At 37.1% G+C, this 26,759-nt stretch overlaps 1 protein-coding gene and 1 long non-coding RNA gene across 8 annotated transcripts in view; both read right to left on the reverse strand.

The window, feature by feature from the left end:
* Positions 1–1,436: 1,436 nt before the first annotated feature.
* On the reverse strand, positions 1,437–25,919 carry LOC127855135 (DDB1- and CUL4-associated factor 8-like). Of its 6 annotated transcripts, none has more exons than XR_008037365.1 (11): positions 22,433–23,574; positions 21,873–21,982; positions 21,350–21,490; positions 18,946–19,040; positions 17,257–17,392; positions 16,967–17,011; positions 11,147–11,213; positions 8,893–9,131; positions 7,586–7,705; positions 3,938–6,124; positions 1,437–3,647 (listed from the first exon to the last, which is right to left on the reverse strand). XR_008037365.1 is itself a non-coding variant. In XM_052390525.1 (11 exons), exons 2-11 carry the CDS (start codon positions 23,562–23,564, stop codon positions 5,855–5,857), a joined length of 2,355 nt encoding a protein of 784 aa, XP_052246485.1. In that variant the 5' UTR covers positions 23,565–23,574; positions 25,789–25,919; the 3' UTR covers positions 1,437–5,854. The 6 variants fall into 6 exon arrangements, 2 of the variants coding, with proteins under 2 accessions (XP_052246485.1, XP_052246487.1); XR_008037366.1 differs by having other exon boundaries at positions 1,437–3,461; positions 3,895–6,124; XR_008037363.1 differs by having other exon boundaries at positions 1,437–3,749; positions 3,895–6,124.
* Positions 1,437–26,759, reverse strand: part of LOC127855143 (uncharacterized) — a 178,862-nt gene continuing 153,539 nt past the window's right edge. For both annotated transcript variants that reach the window (XR_008037367.1, XR_008037368.1), the window contains exon 2: positions 1,437–4,870. This is a non-coding gene — a long non-coding RNA (uncharacterized LOC127855143). The remainder of the gene's footprint in view (positions 4,871–26,759) is intronic.

Here is a 26,759-nt window from a genome sequence, read left to right on the forward strand (position 1 = left end):
CTTATAGATATACTAGGTATCGCAGGAACATTAGATTTGCTTTTGATAATTATATAAATGTTGATATACTCTTTACATTTCATGTTGTATAACTAGAAATGTATCTTTTTTTCATTACATAATTAAACTGGAGCACAGGGCACAGAACTTAGAAATAAATAGCTTTTTAAGTTTATATGAAAAGGCTTGATGAAAGGGGACTATCATTTGCTCCACAAATTTATAGCATTTTATGTTAAATAGCACACTTTTTGGAACACATGGAACACTGGGCATGGAAAATGTGTCTTGTACATCTACACTTCATGTTTGAGAAATGCGGTCAAAGTTTCATGTCATCCATCGAACCAATGTAATTGGACATGTAAAAGTGAGCCCTAATGTTTGGAGGCAATACTCTAAAAGCCTAGATGTTATATTATAGATGTTATTCACTGGACTTACAGCATTGGAGTTGTCTCTGTGAGTTTTATTAGCGTGCCAAATTGTGCGGCAATTTGTTGTATGGCATTTTCACGTAGGCTGTGAATAGCCCAGGCATATTTTGGATTTTATCTATCCGACCGGCGCCAATTGACGGTCCACATAACCTCTACAAATGTATTAAAACTTGCAGCTATATTCCAAGGTGTTTGCGCACAGCGCTGCTTAAATGTATACATGTAAACCATATGGATTAACATGACCATCCGATTCCTTAGGAGTGCTTTTTTGGTTGCCAAAGTAATTTTACCCAATTTAATGGCGCTTCACAATCTTGTTTGGCTCAATGTGCAATGCATGCCTGATATCATTGCCCTTCAGGTGACGTCATTGAACTAAATGATAATTAAGTGGTGCTAAACAATGAAAAGGAACAGCCATTTAATAGCTGTTATCTACCGACCAAATGGCATTTGACAGGACTTGGTAAGCTCTACTTACATGCCAAGTTTGGTTGCGATATTCTAAGGTGTTTCCATGCTGCACTGGTGTACATTATGTTGATGTTATCTGCTTTTATGAATTTTTACATAAGTTCTTTACCAATCTTATGACATGTGAATCAAGTGTTTAGTCTAAATTTTCCAAGCCTGCTTAAACAATTCGGAACATCCAAGTGACGTCATTAAAGTTATTATTAATGTCAAATTCAATGTTAGACTGTTAATAGTGCAGTCTGGTCGTAATGGTCCATGGTGTAATGGATATGGTGCCCCCCTAGCGACCGGGAGGTCATGGGCGATCCCCACCTTGGGAGGGTTCTTTAGATCTCCCCCAAAGACACCAAGCACTGGTTATAGACCCAGGAAACGGACTCGAGAGCGTTTATATAAGCCTTAGGCTTTGGATGCATCGAGCTAAAATAAATAGGTTTAAACTAATTAATACATCTTGTAACAATAGTCATGCTCCACAGATAGCCACACATTTATGACAAAGATAATATAAAAGAGTGATTTGCAACAATTTTATTTTGTTCTTCAAAATCATACCTTTTAACATCCACATTTAATAAGACCCTACTGCTACTTTGCATGATTTACCTCACAGGGTTATATGCATGATTACCGTCACATTGACACAATAAGGTAAGAACAGATGAGAATGAACAAACAATTATAACAGTACCATGACAGGCGTTTCCAAGGTTTGGCAAAAAACTGCTTTATCTCATATAGTAAGTACCTTTACCCGGTACACAACTTTCATGCTCAACCCTCGATTTTTACTTCTGAATTTTTTTTATCATAATGCGCATCAAGGTCATATTTTACAAAAGTTTTACCTTTAAATAAAACAAACTACATGTATATGAACCTTCAGTCTAGGAAGTAGCAAGCTAAATTGAACAAAGTCCGGTAGGCAGCAGACAAATGATCAAATTTTGCAACATAAAAACCAATGCATGCAACTAACAGGATGGAACTGAAATGATCATGGCATTTATTTTCAATGTTAACTTTCATGAACATGTTTGCATGATGTGCATTCTTATAACTCTGTGGTACAATTTAAGTGATACCAAGAAGAAGAAAGTGATCGGTACACGATAGCAAAGACAGATATAAACAAGAGCACCGCATAACAGGTGCCACACTCGGCTACGGGTGCTGTTTTGAATAAATGAAAGCTTGTGAGAAGAAATTTTTTTAAAGGTCACAGTGACCTTGACCTTTAACCTAGTGACCCAAAAATGGGTGTGGCGTGTAGAACTCATCAAGGTGCATCTACATATGAAGTTTCAAAGTTGTAGGTTGAAGCAATTTGATTTTAGAGCCAATGTTCATAACCTTAACGAAATGTAAAGGTTTTAGCACGACGCGGACGGCGGACGACGTGCTGGCTATGATTCTATTATAGAAAACTAAAATATCGCAACAGAAGCAAATCCTACCCCCCCCCCCTCCCCCCAACACCTTTAAAATTTGAGGGATTTTTCAGAAACAGGTTGCAGCAACACATTTTAGTTTGTATATTAAATGTTTTTATCTGAGCATTTTAAATAAAATTATATACCATCAGTTCAGTGAAAAAATTGTGGTTACTTCTGTTAAATATCACATCACTTTCAATAATATTGCACTGACATGACTAAAAAAAGTTTTCACAAGATATTATGGTATCATTTAAATTAATAATAAAAAAAATATTTACTGATCTGCATGTCTATCATGGAACTATATACTATGATACGATATTAAAAACTTAATTGTCTGCAATTTTCTGCCATGAACATTCATGAGTGGCATAGCCAGCCATTTTCCAACTTGTCCAAGATAGCAAGGGGACATGTGTTCTGACCATGTTTAAAAAAAATTGGACATAAAAGTGGCTTCTTAAAGGTTTACAAGGTTTTACTACAGCCATATAAGGACAAACGCCCTACCCAGTGGCGGCCCTGTTTTCAACAGAGCAGGACCATTTTCTAACTTATCTAACTTATCTAAGATATGATTAGAACTAAAGTTCTGCTGAAGTTTCTTGAAGATCTGACAATAAATTGTACTTCTAGAGCGTTAACATGGTTTTTCTATAGCCCCCATGTGTTTTTAACGAACCAGTATCATTTTCAAACTGTTTGTACAATAAATGTGGCCTCTAGAGTTTTAACAAGATAAATGTTGATGAGGCACGACGCTAGATGGACAAACAGCAATCGCAAAAGCTCACCATGAGCATGTTGTGCTTAAAATCCCGCGAATCCGAAGCCTAGAATAGACACTGGAAATAATACATACTGTGAGGTCTAAATAATGGAAGACAACAACTGCAATATATTTCAAATGTAGTTAGTCCTTCGGGGACCTTTCTCATTAAACAATATTATGGAAATATGAATACAAAATAAAAAGTATTTTAAAGAAGAACAAGGGCTGTTTGTAAAACATGTATGCCCCCCATATGGGCTGTCAGTTGTAGTGGCAGCCATTGTGTGAATACGTTTTTGTCACTGTGACATTGACCTTTAACCTAGTGACCTGAAAATCAAAAGGGTTCATCTGCCAGTCATGATCAATGTACCTATGAAGTTTCATGATCCTAGGCCTAATTATTCTTGAGTTATCATCAGGAAATCATTATGCTGTTTCGGGTCACTGTGACCTTGACCTTTGACCTAGTGACCTAAATTAATAGGGATCATCTGCCAGTCATGATCAATGTACCTTTGAAGTTTCATGATCCTAGGCCTAAGCATTCTTGAGTTATCATCCGGAAACCATTTTACTATTTCGAGTCATTGTGACCTTGACCTTTCACCTAGTGACCTGAAAATCAATAGGGGTCATCTGTGAGTCATGATCAATGTACCTATGAAGTTTCATGATCCTAGGCCTAAGCATTCTTGAGTTATCATCTGGAAACCATTTTACTATTTCGAGTCATTGTGACCTTGACCTTTGACCAAGTGACCTGAAAATCAATAGGGGTCATCTGCCAGTCATGATCAATGTACCTATGAAGTTTCATGATCCTAGGCCTAAGCGTTCTTGAGTTATCATCCGGAAACCATCTGGTGGACGGACCGACTGACGGACCGACCGACATGTGCAAAACAATATACCCCCTCTTCTTCAAATGGGGGCATAATAATAGTAAGCATCATCAGCAGAGATGAAACAGTATGTCTAACTTTTAATTTCCTAAGTATAAAAGTTTGAGATTAAACAAGGGCTGTTTGTAAAACATGCATGCCCCCCATATGGGCTGTCAGTTGTAGTGGCAGCCATTGTGTGAATACGCTTTTTGTCACTGTGAACTCGACCTTTGACCTAGTGACTTGAAAATCTGCCAGTCATGATCAATGTACCTATGAAGTTTCATGATCCTAGGCCTAATTATTCTTGAGTTATCATCAGGAAACCATTTTACTGTTTAGAGTCACTGTGACCTTGACCTTTGACCTAGTGACCTGAGAATTGATAGGTGTCACCTGCCAGTCATGATCAATGTACCTATGCAGTTTGATGATCCTAGGCATAAGCTTTCTTGAGTAATCATCCGGAAACCATTTTACTGTGTCGAGTCACCGTGACCTTGACATTTGACCTAGTGACCTGAACATCGATAGGGGTCATTTGCCAGTCATAATCAATGTACCTATGAAGTTTCATGATCCTAGGCGTAAGCGTTCTTGAGTTATAATCCGGAAACCATTTTTCTGTGTCTAGTCACTGTGACCTTGACCTTTGACCTAGTGACCTGAAAATCAATAGAGGTCATCTGCGAGTCATGATCAATGTACCTATTAAGTTTCATGATCCTAGGCGTATGCGTTCTTGAGTTATCATCGGGAAACCATTTTTCTATTTCGAGTCACTGTGACCTTGACCTTTGACCTAGTGACCTGAAAATCAATAGGGGTCATCTGCGAGTCATATTCATTGTCCTTATGAAGATTCATGATCCTAGGCGTAAGCGTTCTTGAGTTATCATTCGGAAACCGTTTTACTATTTCGAAATTTCATGATCCAAGGCCTAAGCGTTCTTGATTTTGATCTGGAAACCATCTGGTGGGCGGACGGACCGACCGACCAACCGACGTGCAAAACAATATACCCCTTCTTCTTCGAAGGGGGGCATAAAAAAATCTGAAAAAAGGTTAAAGCTTTAAATAGACAGCACCCTGGTTTTCATTCCTAAATACCAGCTATGAAGGCATCAGGGAATAGCAATAGATCAATCATAAGCTCTGGTATAAATTGCAAGAATCAAATTAGTCAATAACAGATCAACAAACAACTTACATGAGATTTGATAGAATATACTTAAATATATTTACAAGTTTACATATGCTTGTTCTAAGATAATTTTGAAAACCACTCCTTCATTGTCATGTTAGATAAACAAGTACATGATTTGTTAAACGATTTCACTAGTCTTTTCCTGTTTCTTTTTAAACAATGAGAAATTAATAGCAAATTTTCGTGTTTGTTACATTTATAAGTATACCCTTTATGCATTTAGAGATACAAAAATTATGACAACATACAAATGTATAGGACAATCAAACTCAAATCAAAACCATGTATACAACTTCCAAAAGATAGTTTACATGTAAACATGGCCCTTATAGACAGAAACTTGAAAACTAGTATTTACAAATTAATAACACAAACATATATCACTATCACCATTGAACAACTCCATATGTCTTAATATACCGCACATTTAACACAATTACATGTATGCAATCGCAAATGCACATTCAATATTTACTTTTAATGTATTTCAATGCAAGTTTGCATATCACGTTTTCTATACATCAACTAAATCTTGACATTAACATATGTGATAACAAATTCATATAACAATGACACCCATCATATCAGTACGGCAAGTATCAAGAATGTCCCGTCAGCTAATGTTGCATCTATGATGGGCTGCACGTCATTGGATTTCTCGGATCACCATCATCGCTGTCTGAATCCCCATCCATGGAGTTTTCCTCCTCATCCTCATCAGAATCATCATCTTCGGAAGAGTCAGTGTCAGCGTTGTCTTGCTCCCTCCTGGCTGCGCGGGCTCGGCGCTGGCGACCTTGGCGCAGGTGGCGCATGATGAACCACAGCATGGAACTGTCAATCATGGTGCCTTCACTGCTACGCTCTTCCTCTCTCTCCCTATGGTTACGCTTTATAGCCTGAGGGTGAAGATTATAAATACATATAACTCATCTCTGCCTATTTGATAACGCTTTATCATCTGTCAACAGTTATAACATTATAAATACATATAACTCCTAATAGCATGGGGAACATATGAGCCTCATTAACAGGGTTCCCAGCTTTTTGTATGAACAAAATTCCCTGATTATCCCCTGATGGAAAGTAAAAATTCCAGGATCATAATTTCGACCTATTTCTTGTTTTATACACCCTCAATAAATAGCAGTTGTAGACATAACTAAGCTACATGTATACTACAAAGCGACCATAGCCGTGCAGAGGAATAGATTTGCTGTTTTAATTGTATGGACTTCTCGACACATGTTGGGAAAGTCCGACAGAAAAAGTTATAGTCTTTTTCCGGGTTTTCCTGATTTCCAGGTTGGCTGGAAACCCTGATTAAGGAAAAGAGCACCGCATAGCAGGTGCCAACTGTTGGCTGTGGGTGCAGTTTTGAATAATTGAAAGCTTGTCAGAAGTGACCTTGACCTTTGACCTAGTGACCCAAAAATGGGTGTGGCGTGTAGAACTCATTAAGGTGCATCTACATATGAAGTTTCAAAGTTGTATGTGGAAGCACTTTGATTTTAGAGCCTATGTTAAGGTTTTGGCATGACGCGGACGGCAGACGTCGGACGAAGAGCTGGCTATGACAATACCTCGGGTTTTCTCTGAAAACAGCCAAGCTAAAAATTCAACTTAATGCATGTGCACGAAGTGTCGTCCTATATAAGCCTGTGTAGGCTAATCAGGGACAACACTTAAATATCTTCAGGTTATTTTCTTTAAAAAAGAAGTCTCTACTGACAGAATATCTTGTTCATGCAAAAAGTGTCGTTCTTGATTCACATGTGCAAACTGCACAGGCTAACCAGGGATGACAATTTATGCACATGCATTAAGCTAAATTTTCCCAGGCTCATATATAAAGGTATTGACTTTATTGATTTTGCTTTACACGAATGTATTGTGATTTATCTCTAGACAAATTTCGCACTATTTTAATCAATATCCTAATAATCTGACAAGTGCTTGTAGTATTAGTAAGCCACTTTTTGATGTCTCCTTTCCTTGCCAATACCCTCTTGGGAACTGGGCTATACAATGGACTAATTGTGTAGACAAAAAGTTATTCCAAATTTACAGAGTTTAAATTAAAATAAATTGTAACCGACTTATTTTAAACATGAGGGTTCTCATCTGAGAACCCCGCAAACATGTGTTTTTGTGATGTTAACATAAAGAATCTGACTTGGGACCTAAATTGGTACCCCTTATGACACTAAATCTATGTGGTCCGGGACATGATTTGAACAAATGTTCTCATCCAGTTTGAACATAAAGTAAAGATGGACGAGAGGTGATAAGAAAAGCTTATAATAGTAAATGCACTGGTTAAACTGAAAAAACACACTGTATTTAAGACTAGCTCATACCTTCCTGATTCCTTTCAACTGTGTGGGCTCTCTGCTGGTTGGTGCCCATATTTTCACGTCATGATCCAGACCACTGGTGGCCAGCACGGGGAAATGGGGATGCGGCTCCAAAACATTGATCTGCCAACACACAGGACATCATTTAGAATAACCATTAGATCCATACACCAAATTACAGCAAAATATTGTTATACTGAAGTTACCAATATTTTACTTAACTGTTTAATAACTATTTAGTAAGTGACTACAAAAGCTTACCATAAGCAAGTTGTTCTCAGGTGAGCTAAAAACATGATCACCTTAAGTGGTACATCAACAATCTTTAACTGTAATACAAATAAACCATGTGTTTTATAAGTTATTTATTAAAGTATCCTATTTGTATATGTATTAAGTACATGAAGATCAGAAAAACTCAAGTAAGACCTCATGCCTTAAGTCTTAATAAAAAAGGTCACTAAAGGTCTTTAGTCTAAATCAGGTATACAAACCAGCCTATCACTAATTGGCACGGTAGAATTTATAAGATAAACAAGAGATGTGTTTGTCAGAAACACAATGCCCCCTAATGCGCCGGTTTGATTTTTTTTTGTCCTTTGACCTTGAAGGATGACCTTGACCTTTCACCACTCAAAATGTGCAGCTCCATGAGATACACATGCATGCCAAATATCAAGTTGCTACGTTCAATATTGCACAAGTTATGAAGAAGGTTAAAGTATTGGTTAAAGTTTTGAATATATTTTTTTACCTTTGACCTTGAAGGATGACCTTGACCTTTTATCACTCAAAATGTGCAGCTCCATGAGATACACATGCATGCCAAATATCAAGTTGCTACGTTCAATATTGCACAAGTTATGAAGAAGGTTAAAGTTTTGGTTAAAGTTTTGAATATTTTTTTTGACCTTTGACCTTGAAGGATGACCTTGACCTTTTATCACTCAAAATGTGCAGCTCCATGAGATACACATGCATGACAAATATCAAGTTGCTACGTTCAATATTGCAAAAGTTATGAAGAAGGTTAAAATTTTGGTTAAAGTTTTAAAATGTTTGTTTGACTTTTAACCTTGAAGGAAGACCTTGACCTTTCACCAACTTAAAATGTGCAGCTCCATGAGATACACATGCATGCCAAATATCAAGTTGCTACGTTCAATATTGCAAAAGTTATGAAGAAGGTTAAAGTTTTGGTTAAAGTTTTGGGACACACACACACACACGGACACATACAATGACAGACAGGCCAAAAACAATATACCCCCAATCTTTCGATCCAGGGGGCATAAAAACCTCCGGCTTACCACACCACCATCATCGCCGTGCATGTGCTGTACAATATTCTCTGTCTCCTTGTCCCACAGGAAGATGTGTCCACAGTCACTGCCACTCACAATGAACTCGCTCTTTGAGCCATAGAAGTTGACCCCTTTAACGGTCTGGTTGTTACGGTGACCGCGGTAACGGTGAACAAAGTCTGAATCGCCTGAGTGCTCGTTGCTGAACAGGTAGATGTCTTCGTCGTTGTAAGTTCCAATTAGTTCTGTATAAAACAAGAGATGTGTTTGTCAGAATACTAGCCAATTGAAAAGATCAATATAACTTCAATATGAAATGACTAATATAAACAACAGCCAAGCTTCCATTTACAAAAATTAATAACCTTGTATTTTGTTCCATAAGTTGTATGCCATACCAATTTTTTCAACACATTGATATTTTATCATGCCCATTAATACTAGCATTGATGGGCACTGTTTTTCAACTAAAGTGATTGACCTGTTACATGCTTCTAACAGCTACACCTTCCTTTGTTGTCATTAGTCTATACAATTGATTGTACAACTGTGTTTTGAATAAGAGGGCATACTTTTTAATATAGTTTGCAACGTCATGCACTATACAGCGAAAGCATGCATGTAGAAACATAAATCAGCAAACAAAGAACAGGACTTCATCATTTGGCGGGTACGTCGTCAAAGATTAAAACAAGTGGGGAGAAAAGAGGGCTGGCGGGGGGGGGGGGGCTACCCATCCCAAAGACCCACTTCTCTCATTTCTGATGCATCTGAAAAAATCCTGGTGAATGCTTTGAATCACTCAGAGATTTAATGGCGCAATTCAAAAACTTGGTTAGCTCTGCCCCTCTGTTTGCCTCAACTTGGTAATACAAGTAATTATACTTATAGTAAAGTAACTAACTGGCTTATGCAACCATTTGAGAATATCTCCATAGAAAAATAAAAACAAATGTTGGTATACTCAATTCTTGATTGACAGAAAGCAAACTGATCATTTGTTAATTTCAAAAGAGAGGGCCACTAAGGCAAAAAGTTTGCAGAAAGTAGGATAATATCATTGTTTTTAAGAGCTAGGAGAAATTCATTTCGCCCTAATTTTTAATTATATCCATTAGCAAACAATACCTGTCAAGCAACCTCCCATTTATATTCCAGAAAACATAATATTCCTTCACACCTGTTTAAAATACAATAAATCCAATGCAGTAAAATGTCCAATAGTTTTCACACATCCTCTCCGCTATGAGGCTAATTCATTAATGCTGCATCTGACAATACCTGCATGCTTCCGGTAATGTGGTATTGATGAATGCCTTTTGAAATGGCCACTTCTTGTCACAAGCTCACAGCTTTAACTTTATAGAAACTGGTCCCAACTCAGCATTAACATCAAAGACGTTTGATGTCCACCGACATCATTGATAAGTGTACATAACAGCATGCAGATTTTTGAAACATACATTTTATTGAAGTCATAAAAATTCCAAAAAGCTTTTGTGATTGTTAAAGACTTATTTCTTTCACTTTTTTTTGCCCTTTCAACTGGAAATATTATTGCAAGGTTATTATATTTTGTACAGAAACAAAATAAATAACTAAATTATAATACTAGAATATAACCCCCCCTCTTCCTTTATTTTTTTTGTATAGATTTTTGTTTGTGGGACAGTTGGGAGGTAAATGTAAATAATTAAGCACTTTCATACGCACTTGAATGCTTTTAATTGAGTTGTTTATTTTATTTTTTCCTTTTTACTTGATTGTTCATTCAATTAACAATTAAGAAAATTGAATGAGCAGGATTCACAATTCACATTTTGTATTCAGTGATTTTAAATGGTTAAATTATGTAACTAATTACAAGATATATATAAGATATAACCAAATAACATAGCTAGTTTCTGATTTCTGCTGACCTCCTTAAATAACAGTCAAGAGAGCAGTTATTTCTTCTTAAACTTTGGCCCTTGAATGTTCCCTGCTATGGGTTTTATTGTGGCCGTTTACCATTCAGATAAGCACTTTGACGTGTTTGTAGTCCATTAGAAAATCCAATTAAATTTTAGAAATTTTCTTACTAGGTAAAAGTTTGAAAGCCTTCATTGCCCACCCTCAGATACTAGTGAGCAGCAAACAGCATTATACCAGAACAAACTCTGAGTTACTTGCAGGCAGTTCTGATTTTATGCTGGTTGTATACATGTATATCCATTTTCAATTTTTCTTCTGAGCAGGAAACTGTTAAAGCACTGCCCACCTGTTCCATTGTAGTTGTAGCAAGCACACGTCACATTAGCCTTCATATGACTGTTCTCTATCGCGGACTGTAAACAAAACAAACACATCTCAGTTAACAGAATAAAACATAATCTCTGTCCAATTTTTGGTAGTTCATTTTGACAATACAGAAGAAAAAAGCAACAGTTTTTAATAATTATGTTTGTAAAATAACTGAACAAGTGTTCTTGCATTCAAACACTTTCAAAGGACAAAACACAGAGTAAAAAATACCAACTCTTACAAATCATATCCTTAAACAAGAGGGCCATGATGACCCTGAATCGCTCACCTGACTAACCTGATACAATCCCAACCCAGATTTCATCAAGATAAACATTCAGACCAAATTTCATAAAGATTGGATGAAAACTGTGACCTCTATTGTCTACACAAGCTTTTTCTAATATTTGACCTATTGACCTAGTTTTTGACCCCAGGTGACCCAAATACAATCTCAACCCAGTTTTTATCAAGATAAACATTCTGACCAAGTTTCATAAAGATTGGATGAAAAATGTGACCTCTACTGTCTACACAAACAAATTGTTGACAGTTTTTCTATTATTTGACCTAGTGACCTAGTTTTTGACCTCAGATGACCCAAATACATTCCCAACCCAGATTTCATCAAGATAAACAATCTGACCAAATTTCATAAAGATTGGATGAAAACTGCGACCTCTATTGTCTACACAAGGTTTTTCTATTATTTGACCTAGTGTTTGACCTAGTGACCAAGTTTTTGACCCCAGATACCCAGATTTCATCAAGATAAAGATTCTGACCAAATTTCATAAAGATTGGATGAAAACTGCGCCCTCTATTGTCTACACAAGGTTTTTCTATTATTTGACCTAGTTTTTGACCTAGTGGCCTAGTTTTTGACCTCAGATAACCCAAATACAATCCCAACCCAGATTTCATCAAGGTAAACATTCTGACCAAATTTGATAAAGATCGGATGAAAACTGCGACCTCGACTGACTATTGGGGTTATTTACCCTCGGGACTTCGGTTAAAAACCATTGCCCGAGCACACTGCTTAACATAGAACTCTGCATAAAAAGCCGAAAACGGCCATAAAATGGCCAGCCCGATTTTACTGGGCTGTACCATTGGTATAAATATAAAACTTTGCAGTGTTGGTGCGGTGCCTTAATAAAAATCTATTGGTTTAAAAATATATAACCCTTATATGAAGCGTTAAAAAGACGCAGTGCTATACAGTGAATAGGCCTAACGCGGTTAAAAAAGCGGCGTTTTAATTGGTTGATGCGCTTATATAACGATGGCGCTGATTGGCCGAAATTTCTTATTAAGGATTGCCAGTAGGTCAATCCGTTTTAAAATAGATTTTCCCACGGCTGACTTTGTACTTTTAAGAAAAATGTAAACAATAATGGTTTATATGCAAAAATATAAATGAAAGAAAAAAGAATGAGTTAATCCAAAAGAACTTGGAGTTGTTTTATAGTATTAGATTACTATGTTTTGTTACGTTACTGTACTTATTATTAATTTATATCATTCATATGATGTTGTTATTGTATGTTATTCTTTGTATTGTTTTTTAAGGAGGAGAGAGAGAAAGAATAGCCCAATTTTTATAAGTAAAGATGGTGAAAACACACATACTGTTGTATGTGGCAGCATCATTACCAGACCCACTGTTCAGTATATACTGCAATGGGTTTGTTGGAGTCTTTAGACTTTGTGATCTGTGGTTTAAAAATTTGAATCCAAATAGGACTATTTTAATATATTAATTATAGAAAAAGGAATACACAGATGTGTAATATGTTTGTGTAACAAAATAATAATATTTGAGGGTTTTCCAGATCACAAAGTGGTTGAACATTGCCACAATATGTTTACATGCATAGTCAAGTACCATTTTTATGTGTATGTTTAAAGTTTAAACTAAACGCCAAACAACAAGATCTAATCATAAGAGAGATATGTTTATATCTAAGAACATTTATTAATAGGGATGCCAGAGCCTGATTTAACAGCTCTCAAATGTAGAGTGAAGTTGCATGTGCAAATGCAATTATATGAGAAGGAAAGGAAAAAAAGAAAAAAAGACAATATATGATATCACATAGAGTGTGTAACTCTCAATTATATATTAATATTGCAATTGAGTATTGAGTTGATAAAAAATTAATGAGTACAAGTTTATGTATGTGGCTCAATGTTGAACACTTGCAGACAGGGAATATAGCCGTAATGCTCCAACATAAGACCCTGTCTGTATGGAACTTAAGGAGGATTCGGCTATGGGAAAGAGAGATCCCCCCAGAGTGGCATTAAAACAATATTTAAAAGTGGGTTTAGTAATAAACCCTTATATGTTAAGGGCAATAACTTACGTGTCTCCAAACGGTCACCTTCATAGGGCCACATAAAAATTAAGGGTAAGACAATGTACTTTACAGTTAAAAATAAGACATACAGCTAAATTTGAACAAGATGTACATTATTTACCAGATGTACAGGACTATATGCATTTATATATTTAAAATACATGTTGCCACCCTGGAGGGTTGAAAGAAAGAGAGATTTTATGGAAGTGTAGGCCGATGTGGGTGGGGGAAAAGAAGAGCCAGCAGGGGTGGTGTCACTCAGTTGTACTAAGGGAGGTAATTGTGATGATGAAGTCTACAATGGTTGTTTCCCCTGGACCAGAGGGAGTGCACGGTAAATGAAAAATAGTTTGTATACTATTGAAGGAAAATTGATAATGGTAAGATGTAAAATGGTAAAAAGACCAAATATTACCTAGATACGTTAAGATAAACCCTAAAAGCTCTAATCTATCCAATATTATTAGTATACTGATGATAACATTGGAGGAAATAATACTAAAGTACCTTATATGGTATCCAAAATGACAATTAGACAGTAAAACCGAGGCAATTTGCTATATAAAATAGCAATTTAATATAAAAATTAGGATATTTGCTATAAAAGTAGCAATTTTAACATGAGTTAATGCAATAATCATAAAATTAAGGCAATTTGCTATATAAAATAGCAGTTTTCACAAAAATAAGGAAATTGCTACACAAGATAGCAGTTATAATAATCCTTAATGTACTCCAAGGTACAAGATTAGTACTTTCAACAAGGTCGACAATACTTTGTCCTAGATAGGGCTAAATAGGTGTTTATAATGGTATAAGGCCCTGCACCGTGCACTCCAGTCCGACATGGTTCTTCGAGTTTGAAGGGGAAAGGGTGGGGTGTCAAAGAGGAAGGGAGGGGGTGCAATGCAGCCAACAATCCCAGGTTACTGGACAGCCTCGTCCTTTCTTGTAGTAAGAAATGCCATAAAATATGATTATATTAAAAAACTGAAAAATGTAAATGGTGGACTAACGTCATGCTCTCATAAAAAATGTATTAAAATAAAGAAGACCAGGTCAATGCCATTGGCCTGATTTAGAAAGGGCGGGGTAGAACAATAAACCCATTAAAAACTAAAATAAAGGTTGTGTAAAAGCGACACAAATCCAACACAATTATTTGATTACATCAGGTTTGTGCAGAGATTACACATTTTTAAAAGAAAACAGTCACAAGACTGTATAATTAGGTGGGTGTTGGCTGCTCTCCCTCCCCCAATGACCTAGATTTTGTCAGTTATTTGACAATCTAGTAAGTATTTGGCGAGGGCAGAGAAGACCGGGCCCCTAGCTGCTCCCTTGGGGTCTAGCACGTTGGTAAGGTTAAAAACTAGTCCATGGGAGTGCAATGCAGCTTCAAGGTGGTCCCTCTGCGCCTTATGGTTAGGACAGTGTAGCAGCATGTGGGGCGCAGTGAGAGGTTCCTGGCACCTAGGACATGCAGGGTCTATACCGAGGACATACTTTCCTGCGCCACCGGGTAATAGGGTGGTTCCCATCCTCAGGCGCGTGATGGCTCTGTCAAGCACAATGCTTGCTGAGTATCTGTCAGGCGGCCTGAGGGTTTTCGCAGGTCTAGTAAAAGTATGTTGACGGGAAGACAAATTGTCGGTCCGGAGATTCCACTCGCCCAAAACAAATTTCTTTGTCAGGGAGTAGATCTCAGAAGGTACCAGGGGTTCCCCAACATCTACGGCCCCCCTCAAGAGGCCCTCTTTGGCCCCCCTGTCGGCCTGTTCATTCCCACTGATGTTGACATGTGCTGGACACCATACTAATGTGACCTTTAATGATTTATCTAGGCACTGTTGATGAAGTTCCAAAATGCTAGCTAAAATATCAGGCCTAGATCTGCTATTTCTGTTTTTTATGGACTCAAGAGATGACATTGAGTCTGATAAAATAGCAGTTTTAGTAGGTTTATTGACCAATATCCAGCACAGAGAGAATTTAATTGCCAAAAGTTCTGCTGTAAAAATAGAGAGATTGTTGCTGAGCCTGTGCGTTTTACTAATGTTTTTTGAAGGGATTACAAAAGAGTTGGCTACCAAACCAGAGTTAGGGCATTTGGAGCCGTCAGTGTAGATTTTTAGATGCTCAGCATACATATTATCTATAAGAGAGAGAGCTTCTGACTTGATGAGTTGTGGCAAGTCAGTTTTCGTTATTTTATTAGAGAGTGATAGGTCAACATCAATGGGTCCAAGCGTCCAGGGGGGGGCCTTGGAGGGCCTCAGGTCTGCTACATGTACCTTGTCGAGACCGGCATCCTCAACCAGGGTCCTAATACTCGCACCAAAAGGTAGGGCGACATGCTTACGCTTAAGTATTTTCCCCTTGACGAAGGTGCCAGTCCCGACAAGTTTGTTTACGGGGTTTGAACCATGCCGAGACTTAACCCTGGCCCAGAAATTGAGGGACTGTTGTTTTCTACGCAAGTCAAGAGGTAACACACCGGCCTCCTCCTCTAGCAGTGCACCCGGTGTACAGTTTAGGGCTCTCAGAGCTATCCTTAGGGCCTTGTGTTGAATGGCATCAACCATTTTTAGGGCGTTTGGCTTAGCACATGCATAGATTTGGGCTCCATAATCTAGCTTTGGACGTATAAGGGACTTGTAGAGTGTTAAGAGGCTATTTTTATCTGATCCGAAACCTGTGCCTCTTAACATTCTCATTAAATTTAGGTCCCTTTCGCACCTTTCTGCCAAATATTTGAAGTGGTGAGTAAAAGTTAACTGTTTATCTAACTGCGACCTCTATAGTCTACACAGTTTTTCAATTATTTGACCTAGTTTTTGACCTAGTGACCTAGTTTTTAACCCCAGATGACCCAAATACAATCCCAACCCAGATTTCATCAAGATAAAGATTCTGACCAAATTTCATAAAGATTGGATGAAAACTGTGACCTCTACTGTCTACACAAGCAAATTGTTGACGGACGCACACACGCACTCACACACATACGGACTTCGTGACAAGTGAGCTAAAAATAGCGCAATTTAACTTTTTGAATGGCTGCAACTGTATTGACAATCACATCTTAAATGGAAATAGGTCTTTTCTGACCTTAAACACAATTTTATATATAGATATGTAACATATGAGATACATCTTATAAAGTCAGTGTTTTCAATGCAGTGCACAAATAGTTTCACAATACCAAAGATATGTATTTCAAAAATCATGAGTTGAGAAAACATGGACTATATAAACCGCTCATATAAACATAAAATATCTTTGTTTGCAATTTAGCTTCCTGTTAATTCTTTATCAAAGCCTATAAACTTGTAACCAGAAGTCTATTTATATATTTATTCAAAATGTTATGAGCAATTTTGCTTACATATGCACCATTATTCTTATAAACTAAAATGAAAACAACTCACAATATGATGTGGAGAAAACCGTTTCAAGAGACCATCATTTACTGCCTGGAAATAAAAAACACACCAGAACATGCAAAACTGACTGGTTGGAGTTCAAAGGAATTTACCCATTTGTGAATGAGTGCAGAAATTCATGTGAAAATCCTTTTTTTCCTCACTAAACTGTAATCACAATTACCTAGAAATACTCATATTTTTTTATAGAACATTACAGCAGTAAATTTAACAACAAGTCTTGCTTTATTAACATTACAGATGTGGATTATTTAACATATCAAAATATAAAGAACCTCATTGATCTTTCTTTTATCGTAGACTCTGACAAAATTGTCTCGTCCGCCCAGACAAAACTCATTAGAGTTGACCGGGTTGGAATGGATGGAGTAGATGGACACCTTCTTCTCATTCTCCTTGGTTGTCACAAGTCTAGGGTAAAAAACAAATGAGCCACACTCAGAATGCACAGGCTAATCTGGAACGACATTTTTAGCACATGCATTAAGCCACGTTTTCCCAGAACGAGGCTCCATTTTAAAACTTATTGTATTGCAAAGTACTTGTTGTTATTGTTGTATTGCAAAGTACTTGTTGTAATTGTTGTATTGCAAAGTACTTGTTGTTATTGTTGTATTGCAAAGTACTTGTTGTTATAATAAATTACAGCTTTGTTACAAACATGACTTATTACCAAGTACTCCTTTGTCAGCTATGTTCGAGAACACATTTCTTAATTGTTAAAAAATATTTTAAGTTAAATTTAATCACTTGAAAAATGTAGAAGCTCCAAACATTATCAAACATTTTATGTGGACAGACAGAAGGTGCCACAAACAGAGTGACTTATATACACCCTCCCTTGAGGGTATGCATCAATAACAACAATAAGTTTATGTTTATGTAACATTTCTCAGTGTGCTGTTCTCAGACACATGGCATTACTAGATATAAATACGGTGACAAAATCACAAAATATGCATAGAAATTCAAATAATTAATCCTAAGACCCAAATAAATTACAAAGTATAGTAGACTTACTTTGCAGGGTCGAGCATGAAACTGTTGTGGCTTTTTCAAACAAAACATTAAGATATCTCTATCTCTAGCTAAAATCTCGACAAACAGGGTAATTTGTACATAATCAACTTAGTCGGGCTGGTAAGCTCAGTTGGTAGAGATCTTTACTACAAAACCAAGGATCGCTAGCCAGGCAACATAACTTGGTAATGTACTTTTTCTACAGCCATTCTCTCCTACCTCTGATTCCAGTAAGGCAGCTGTCAGTTACAGAAATACCTATGTGTCTTGTTCTGAGAAAACTGGGCATAAGGCATGTGCGTAAAGTGTTGTCCCAGGTTAGCCTGTGCAGTCCGCACAGGGTAATCAGGGACGCCACTTTCTGCTTAAACTAGATTTTTCAGTAAAAAGGGACTTCCTTTAAACGAAAAATACCATTAAAGCGGAAAGTATTGTCCCTGATTAGCCTGTGCGGACTGCACAGGCTAATCTGGGACGACACTTTACGCACATGCATTAAGCCCAATTTTCACAGAACAAGACACATATGTACTATGTAAACCAGCTATCCCAGGAAAAATGTGAGTCGGTTAACTATCGTGATATGACTGAAATACTGAGGAACAAAATTGAAAAAATAATGTATCCATATTTACATTCACACTCAATTTTAATGAAATCTGCTCAAGGAGTTCCAAGATGTGGCTTCAGACTAAAATGCTTTTATTTTCAGGACAAAAAGGTCCATAACACTATTATATGCAAATGGATGGTGACAGCATCATCCTCTTATCTATATATATAATCGTACCAAGTTTCAATGAGAATTGGCCCAAGCAGTTCCCAGATTTAACATCGGACACAAAAGCGTCTTGACAGACGGAAGGACGGAAGAATGAATAGGCAATGCCAAAACAATAACCCTCCTCTTTACAGCAGGGGAAAACAAACAAAACATAGCATACTTGTTGGGCTTGTCCTGCCTGAGATCGATCTCAAAGGTGACAGCATCCTCCCCTGCACTCAGCACAGTGTGGGCGGAGTCATGCTCCAGAGAGAGCTGTAGGGGAAGGATACATTGTGTATGATATGAGCCTCATTGTGGGAAAAAATGGGCTATGTTCATGTGCATAAAGTGATGGTCCAGATAAGTCTGTTTAGTCTGCACAGGCTAATCAGGTACGACACTTTCTGCTCATATGGAATTTTTTTGTTAATAGGTTGTCTCTTTTAAAAGAAATTCCAGGAAAGTTGTAAATTGTCAACCCTGATAAGCATGTGCTGACTACACAGGCTAATCCAGGGACAACACTTTACGAACATGCATTAACTCTTTCAGTGCTGGAACCGAATTGTGAAGGAATTTGAAAACAGTTTGGATCCAGATGAGACGCCACAGAACGTGGCGTCTCATCAGGATCCAAACTGTTTCCTATTCTGATAGTAATTTTTGAAAACAAAATCGAAGAAAATGCTAATTTTAGAAATTCAGCAGACAACATTTTAGCAGACGACAAATTTCCCAGCATGCAAAGGGTTAAGCCATTTTTCCCAGAGCTAGGACCCTATGATTATACAAGGTAACAGCACAGAACAGAAAACTATACACTTCAGTTACACAAGCAGGAGAACATACCATTGCTGTACACTGCAGTCCTCTATTTATGACAAGGACTATGTAAATAATGCTCTGAAACTACAAATGGATCACATTGATCTTAGATAACATATCAGTTTGAATTATATATAATTATACGGCTAAAAAGAAGATCAATGGTAGTGGTGTTGGAAAATAAATTATGTGCAGTTTATACATTAAACACATTCACATCAGTGACATTGGTACTTAAATCCAGAGAACAATAACCATTTAAACGCTTCCATTCAGGTGAGTGCCTTACAACGCATATATTGGTGCAATAAAAGCACAAGCTTAAGGACCATAGCTTTTACTGCAATTCCTATAGAGCAATATGTTAAGCCAACCAAACATTTTGTTACCAGGCTTGTTTCCCTTAATTTGGTGAAAGATCATAGCCTACTTTTGTGTGGATTAATATAATTATTGACAATGCTGAGAAAGGGGGAAAATCCACACACAAAACATAAATTTGACAAAATTTGAATCATTTAAAAGAATGCAGTTGTGGGACAGTGCAGTATATAGTCCTCTTCCTAAGGAAGGAAAACTTAACCTGGTTGCATGGTTTATCTCACCTCATGTGAGCTTTACTAAGGCTTTAACTAAAGAAGGATAACACACGCTTGTTAACAAAGTTGTGTGTTTTTTTCTCACCTTATGAGCAGCACATTTGTACTGGGTAAGTTTCTTTGTAGCCTTACAGACCCCTGTGGCTGAGAAGTATATCTCACTTTATGAGAAGCGCCCTTGTGCTGGACCAGCTTCTTCCTAGCCTTACAGACCCCTGTGGCTAAGAAGTCTATCTCACCTTATGAGGAGCACCCTTGTGCTGGACCAGCTTCTTTGTAGCCATACAGACCCCTGTGGCTGAGAAGTCTATCTCACCTTATGAGCAGCACCCTTGTGCTGGACCATTTTCTTTGTAGCCTTACAGACCCTGTGGCTGAGAAGTCTATCTCACCTTATGAGCAGCACCCTTGTGCTGGGCCAGTTTCTTTGTAGCCTTACAGACCCTGTGGCTGAGAAGTATAACTCACCTTATGAGCAGCACCCTTGTGCTGGGCCAGTTTCTTTGTAGCCTTACAGACCCTGAGGCTGAGAAGTATATCTCAACTTATGAGGAGCACCCTTGTGCTGGGCCAATTTCTTTGTAGCCTTACAGACCCCTGTGGCTGAGAAGTATAACTCACCTTATGAGCAGCACCCTTGTGCTGGGCCAGTTTCTTTGTAGCCTTACAGACCCTGAGGCTGAGAAGTATATCTCACCTTATGAGCAGCACCCTTGTACTGGGCCAGTTTCTTTGTAGCCTTACAGACCCCTGTGGCTGAGAAGTCTATCTCACCTTATGAGCAGCACCATTGTACTGGGCCAGTTTCTTTGTAGCCTTACAGACCCCTGTGGGTGAGAAGTATATCTCACCTTATGAGCAGCACCCTTGTGCTGGGCCAGTTTCTTTGTAGCCTAACAGACCCCTGAGGCTGAGAAGTATATCTCACCTTATGAGCAGCACCCTTGTGCTGGGCCAGTTTTTTTGTAGCCTTACATACCCTGTGGCTGAGAAGTATATCTCACCTTATGAGCAGCACCCTTGTGCTGGGCCAGTTTCTTTAAATCCTTACAGACCCCTGTGGCTGAGAAGTATATCTCAACTTATGAGCAGTGTCCTTGTGCTGGGCCAGTTTCTTTGTAGCCTTACAGACCCCTGTGGCTGAGAAGTATATCTCACCTTATGAGCAGCTCCCTTGTGCTGGGCTAGTTTCTTTGTAGCCTTACAGACCCCTGTGGCTGATAGGTCTGCTAGTCTGACCTGGCCATCGCGTGCGCAGCTCACCACATGGCAGTCACCGCTAAATGGCATGAACTTGGTCTGAAACCAGGAGAATAACTTAATCCTTTCCCACTCAGAAGCATTATTTTGTGGAAATAACATAAATTTCCTCATTAATTTTTAGGGAAATAAAATTGTTGTCTTTATATCAGTTGAACACCTAATACACTTTGAAATTTAATTCATCGCTATTTCTTTATTTCAGTTGAACACATATTTCAAACACAGTTAGTTTTAATAAATTGCTAGTTCTTACTATTTGTTAATGACTAAATTTGTTTATGTTTTAATAAATTATTTATTTAAAAAGCCTATGAGGCATTCAATTCCAATGCAAATGAGATGATCGCTATTTCCAAGTATCTTTGTAGGTAGCAGCCACATAGACATAGCAGTATTGCACTCAGCCACAGCTCCCTACCTGGAACACATTGCTGTGGTGCCCACTGTTGTAGGCCAGGGCAGGGCGGTTCTGTATCCAGTTCCAGACAACCACCTTCAGGTCATCTGAGCCACTGGACAGTAATGTGCCTGGTGAAACATTGATCAATGATTGCAAAAGATTCTGAAAACCAGGCTTCCTATGAGCCCTGGCTAACAATTTGTTGTAATTTATCATGCCAACCCCAGGTAGTGGCCAGTTTTGACTGAGGCCATTTTTGGACAATATGAAGAAAATCTTTATATACTGTGATACAACAAAATTTATAATAATACGATCATGTTAGTTTAGAAAAAGATTTTTAGAGTAAGCTGATAATGTTTTTACTTGTCAATCCCTCTATTTTAGTTATTTCAGACAATTGGACCAAGTTAATGTTGCCCCCTGCATGATATCAATATAATTACTTGATTTAACAAATTTTGTGTCCGGCATCATTCCTATAAATCACAGGAAAATATCAAATAACAGATTTCTGTTAACACTACATGTTATTTCCAAACTAAAACTCTGAGATATATTCCTTACAACAGATATACCTGATTTGTTAAAGCTGAGGGCATTCACACATCCTTCATGGAGCTCCATTTTGTACTGAAGTTCAAACCTCTGCACCATCTGCAAGCTTCCTTGCACTTTGCGAGCGAAACAACCAGTGTCAATCAAAGGTGAGCACCCCAACTCTCTCTTTCTTATGTCAAATAATGCTTTCCACTTATGTCTTGGTGGCCCAAACTTACTCACTTCCAAAGGAGATTCTTCTGGTTCTGACTCTGAGGACTCTGACTTAGTTTTGAACCTGTCCTCATCTTCATCGGTGCTATCTGTATCACTTCCCAAGTCTGAAAGTGTGACAACTTGATTTCCAGCAGATTCAGTCAGTTCCGAATGTCTTAACAACACAGGTTCGCCATCATTTGTCTCCTCATGTGTATCTTCTGAATCTGATGCTTGTTTCCTTTTTCGGTAGTTTCTTAAACGTTTGCTATCCTGTTTTACATTACTTGTTTTATTTTCAAAATCATCAGCATCAAGTTCTTCGTTTACATCTGTTTCATTATTGCTTGACTTTTTCCTCACTGCCTTCACAAACTCTGCAAAGTCACTATCACTATCATGATCATCATTTGACTGTAAAGGTTGGTCTTTTGATGAATTACATTCACTTATCACATTTGAGTTGCCGTCTAAACTGTCAACATTGTCAGTTTCATTATCAATTTCAGCCACATCTATAATTTGTCTACGTGTTTTATTGGATGATTTTTCAACTGAGTTGAAAACATTTTCTGATACAGTTGGACCTATCTTTTTAAAGCTCTCTGAGCCATTTTCATCCCCAAATTCACTCATGTTTTCACTAATGTCACAGTCACTATTGTTGACATTTGGAGACTTCTCAGAGAAGATTCCACTGTCATCTTTCTTAAGGCCTGTTTCTGTTACCTGAGAATTGTCAGAGGTTGCAATCACACTTGTGGACATATCGCCACTTTCAATCAAGCATGAAGAATGATTTGCATTCATTGAATCGAAAATTTTATTTCCAGGACTAGTAGCCCCAAACTCATCAACAAAACCTGATTCATCTGCATTATAATTTTCAGTTTCTTTTATGGTTGAATCAACACTTCTTATTACCCCATTTTCCTTTTCTACCGTGGAAGCCATGCTTTTGACTCTAAAAGACAAAATAAGCAAATACATTATAACGAATGACACAACAAACAACATGTGAATGTTATCAATTGTTTGCACATATAATCTTTTATGAATGTCATACTAGTTGGAAGTCTTGAAGTGCATGAGGAAAAATTCATATTGTAGCTTTGTATGCCCCATGCGCAAGTGCCTTCAAAACACTATTCTAAAGACTTTAACAAAGTCTTTAAGAGGCATACCAACCTTTTTAACAATTCAACATTTGGAATGACACATAAAAATACGTTATTAGAATTATCAAGTTCTTTTTTACTTGTCCTTTTGCCAAACTGTGAATTATTTGCATTAATTAAGGATTCAAGTATGTTTTTTTACTCTTTATCAATAAGTGACTTAATTTGTTTTTTGAAAACCATTGTTTTCTTTTATTGTCTTAAATGCAAGAGGCTGTCAGAAGTGAAGAATTTTTAGCTGTCTGCTTTATAGCAGACCAAGTAGAACCATATTAACCTGTATAATAGTGAAGAACACAATGTAATATTGATCTAATCTCGGGAAAATCCAGGTTAAATGCATGTGTGTAAAGTGTGGTCTCAGATTTGCCTGTGAAGTTCCCACAAGCTTATCAGGGATGACACTTGCCAGCTAGGCTTGATCTTCATTAAGAAAAAATTATAAACGAACAAGAGATGTGTTCATCAGAAACACAATGCCCCCTATTGCGCCGCTTTGAATTTTTTTTAATTATTTTCTGGGTTTTTTTACCTTTGACCTTGAAGGATGACCTTGAACTTCCACCACTCAAAATGTGCAGCTTCATAAGTACGCCGCTTTGAAAAAAAAAAAAGTTTGACCTTTGACCTTGAAGGATGACCTTGACCTTGAACTTCCACCACTCAAAATGTGCAGCTTCATGAGAATGCCGCTTTGAAAAAAATAAATATTTTTTTTACCTTTGACCTTGAAGGATGACCTTGAGCTTGAACTTTCACCACTCAAAATGTGCAGCTTCATGAGATACACATGCATGCCAAATATCAAGTTGCTATCTTCAATATTGAAAAAGTTATGGCCAATGTTAAAGTTTTCGGACGGACAGACGCCATATATTTGCCATTTGACCTTGAAGGATGACCTTGACCTTCACCTTTCACCACTCAAAATGTGCAGCTCCGTGAGATGCACATGCATGGTAAATATCAAGTTGCTATCTTCAATATTGAAAAAGTTATGGCCAATGTTAAAGTTTTTGGACGGACAGACGCCATTTATTTGACGTTTGACCTTGGAGGATGACCTTGACCTTTCACCACTCAAATTGTTCAGCTCCATCAGATACACATGCATGCCAAATATCAAGTTGCCATCTTCAATCGTAAAAATGTTATGGCCAACGTTAAAGTTTTTTTCGGACGGACAGACTGACATACACACATACTGACTGACGGACAGTTCAACTGCTATATGCCACCCTACCGGGAGCATAACAATTCCACAAAAGTGAAAAAGTCCATGACTAGCATGTTAATATTGAAAGGGCTTATATGAAACAAAAATTTATACAAATGCATTAAGCCTAGTTTTATCAGAGTGCAACTAATTTCTAAACTATTTTAAAGATATCATCTTCATATAAAATAAAATATGGTTATATGTTTGTATAATAAAACATTAATAAGATTCAATGAAACTAAAAACATTCCTTTGTAAAAGTCACTGTTCAAACATGATGTGGCCCATTTATTATTGCCCAAACAAACAAACGTTTTAAACTTGGACAGTTGATTTTTTTCTTTTACCTTTGACCCATGTTATACTTGCATTTGATAAAAACATACAGTGGAATACAAAATATTGTTAGTTAATATATATTATATTTCCCCAATTTGGCCTCTTTTGTTGGGCAAGCAAGCAAACCATGCTTAATTAGTTTAAATATGCACACTGTGATCAGCTCAAGACCTGAAATACAAAGTGTATTATTTCATTTCTTTAACTGATAAACACCATTCCAAACGTAATGCTCAAAACATTAATGCTTCCAAACATTTCGCTTAGTACTCGCCTAGTAGCAAAAGTATATCATTATGATTATCATCAAGTTTTAAGTCCCCAAAACAATAACAACATATTTTACGCAGCGATTTAACAGTTGACAGTCCTGATTGAGGCAATAAAACAAGATAAAAACAAAGATAATTTTTTAATTTACTAGGTGAATGCATGTTTTTACTTTATTATCAAGTTCTTCTGATATTTTAACGACTTTTGCGTTTATATTTTACAGTATTTTTCTCGCAAATGTTTTGACATTTGCATCCGTGACGCTATTGTCACCAGCTGATTGGTAAAAAATAAATTAGTATTGATATAGCAATTTTAAATAGAATAAATCATAAATAAATAAAATATGTTCATTTATGACTTAATATATCTGCGTATCGTGGACAAATGTTAATATATTATTTTAATTATACAATTTACTTCGGTATGATGCGTTCACACGTCGAAACGGGCCGTGACAATACGGTTCGAAATAAATAAATAAATTTCCACTCTCTTACGCTGCGGTTCATTGCATTCATTGTATGTTGAGGCACGAACGACAACTCTGCTATGAGAATGATAAATTTCATCTAAATTTGCCACGCTGGATATAAATTATAATTGATAGAGTTGTCGATAGTTCTTACATAAAGCACATATGTGAAATAAATTTACCATCTTTGAAAACAAAAACTTATCAGGTAGTTAGTACAATGTCGCTTATGTCGATGGTTAGAAAGTAAACAAATCCCTCAGAAGGTCTTAAGCGCGATGTCGATCTTGGATTTTTGATGGTATTTACCGGTATCTCCAATAAGGTGATTTCTTAATTGCAGAACATAGTAATGTTAACAACGACTTTTATATTGCGATGTTAGTCCGTTTCGTTCTAATAATATTTATGGATATTAATAACTACCGATAATGTGAATTCGCAAGATGTTGAAATGTTTTCATACTTGTTGTGTTTCTTTAGTTTTGAATAAACTTCATATAGTGCTTTATTCCTATCTTTTACACATAATCAGTCAGTGGCAGTTCCACTCCATGTTCGGTGCCTATCGTCGACTGCTGGGCAGAGATGGGCTTCATCTCAGCATAGACGGTACTGAACTGTTGTCAGTTATTATTATTAATTATTATTATTATTATTATTAT

Source organism: Dreissena polymorpha, chromosome 13 (assembly GCF_020536995.1).
Source record: "Dreissena polymorpha isolate Duluth1 chromosome 13, UMN_Dpol_1.0, whole genome shotgun sequence".
In the NCBI taxonomy this organism is placed as follows: domain Eukaryota; kingdom Metazoa; phylum Mollusca; class Bivalvia; order Myida; family Dreissenidae; genus Dreissena; species Dreissena polymorpha.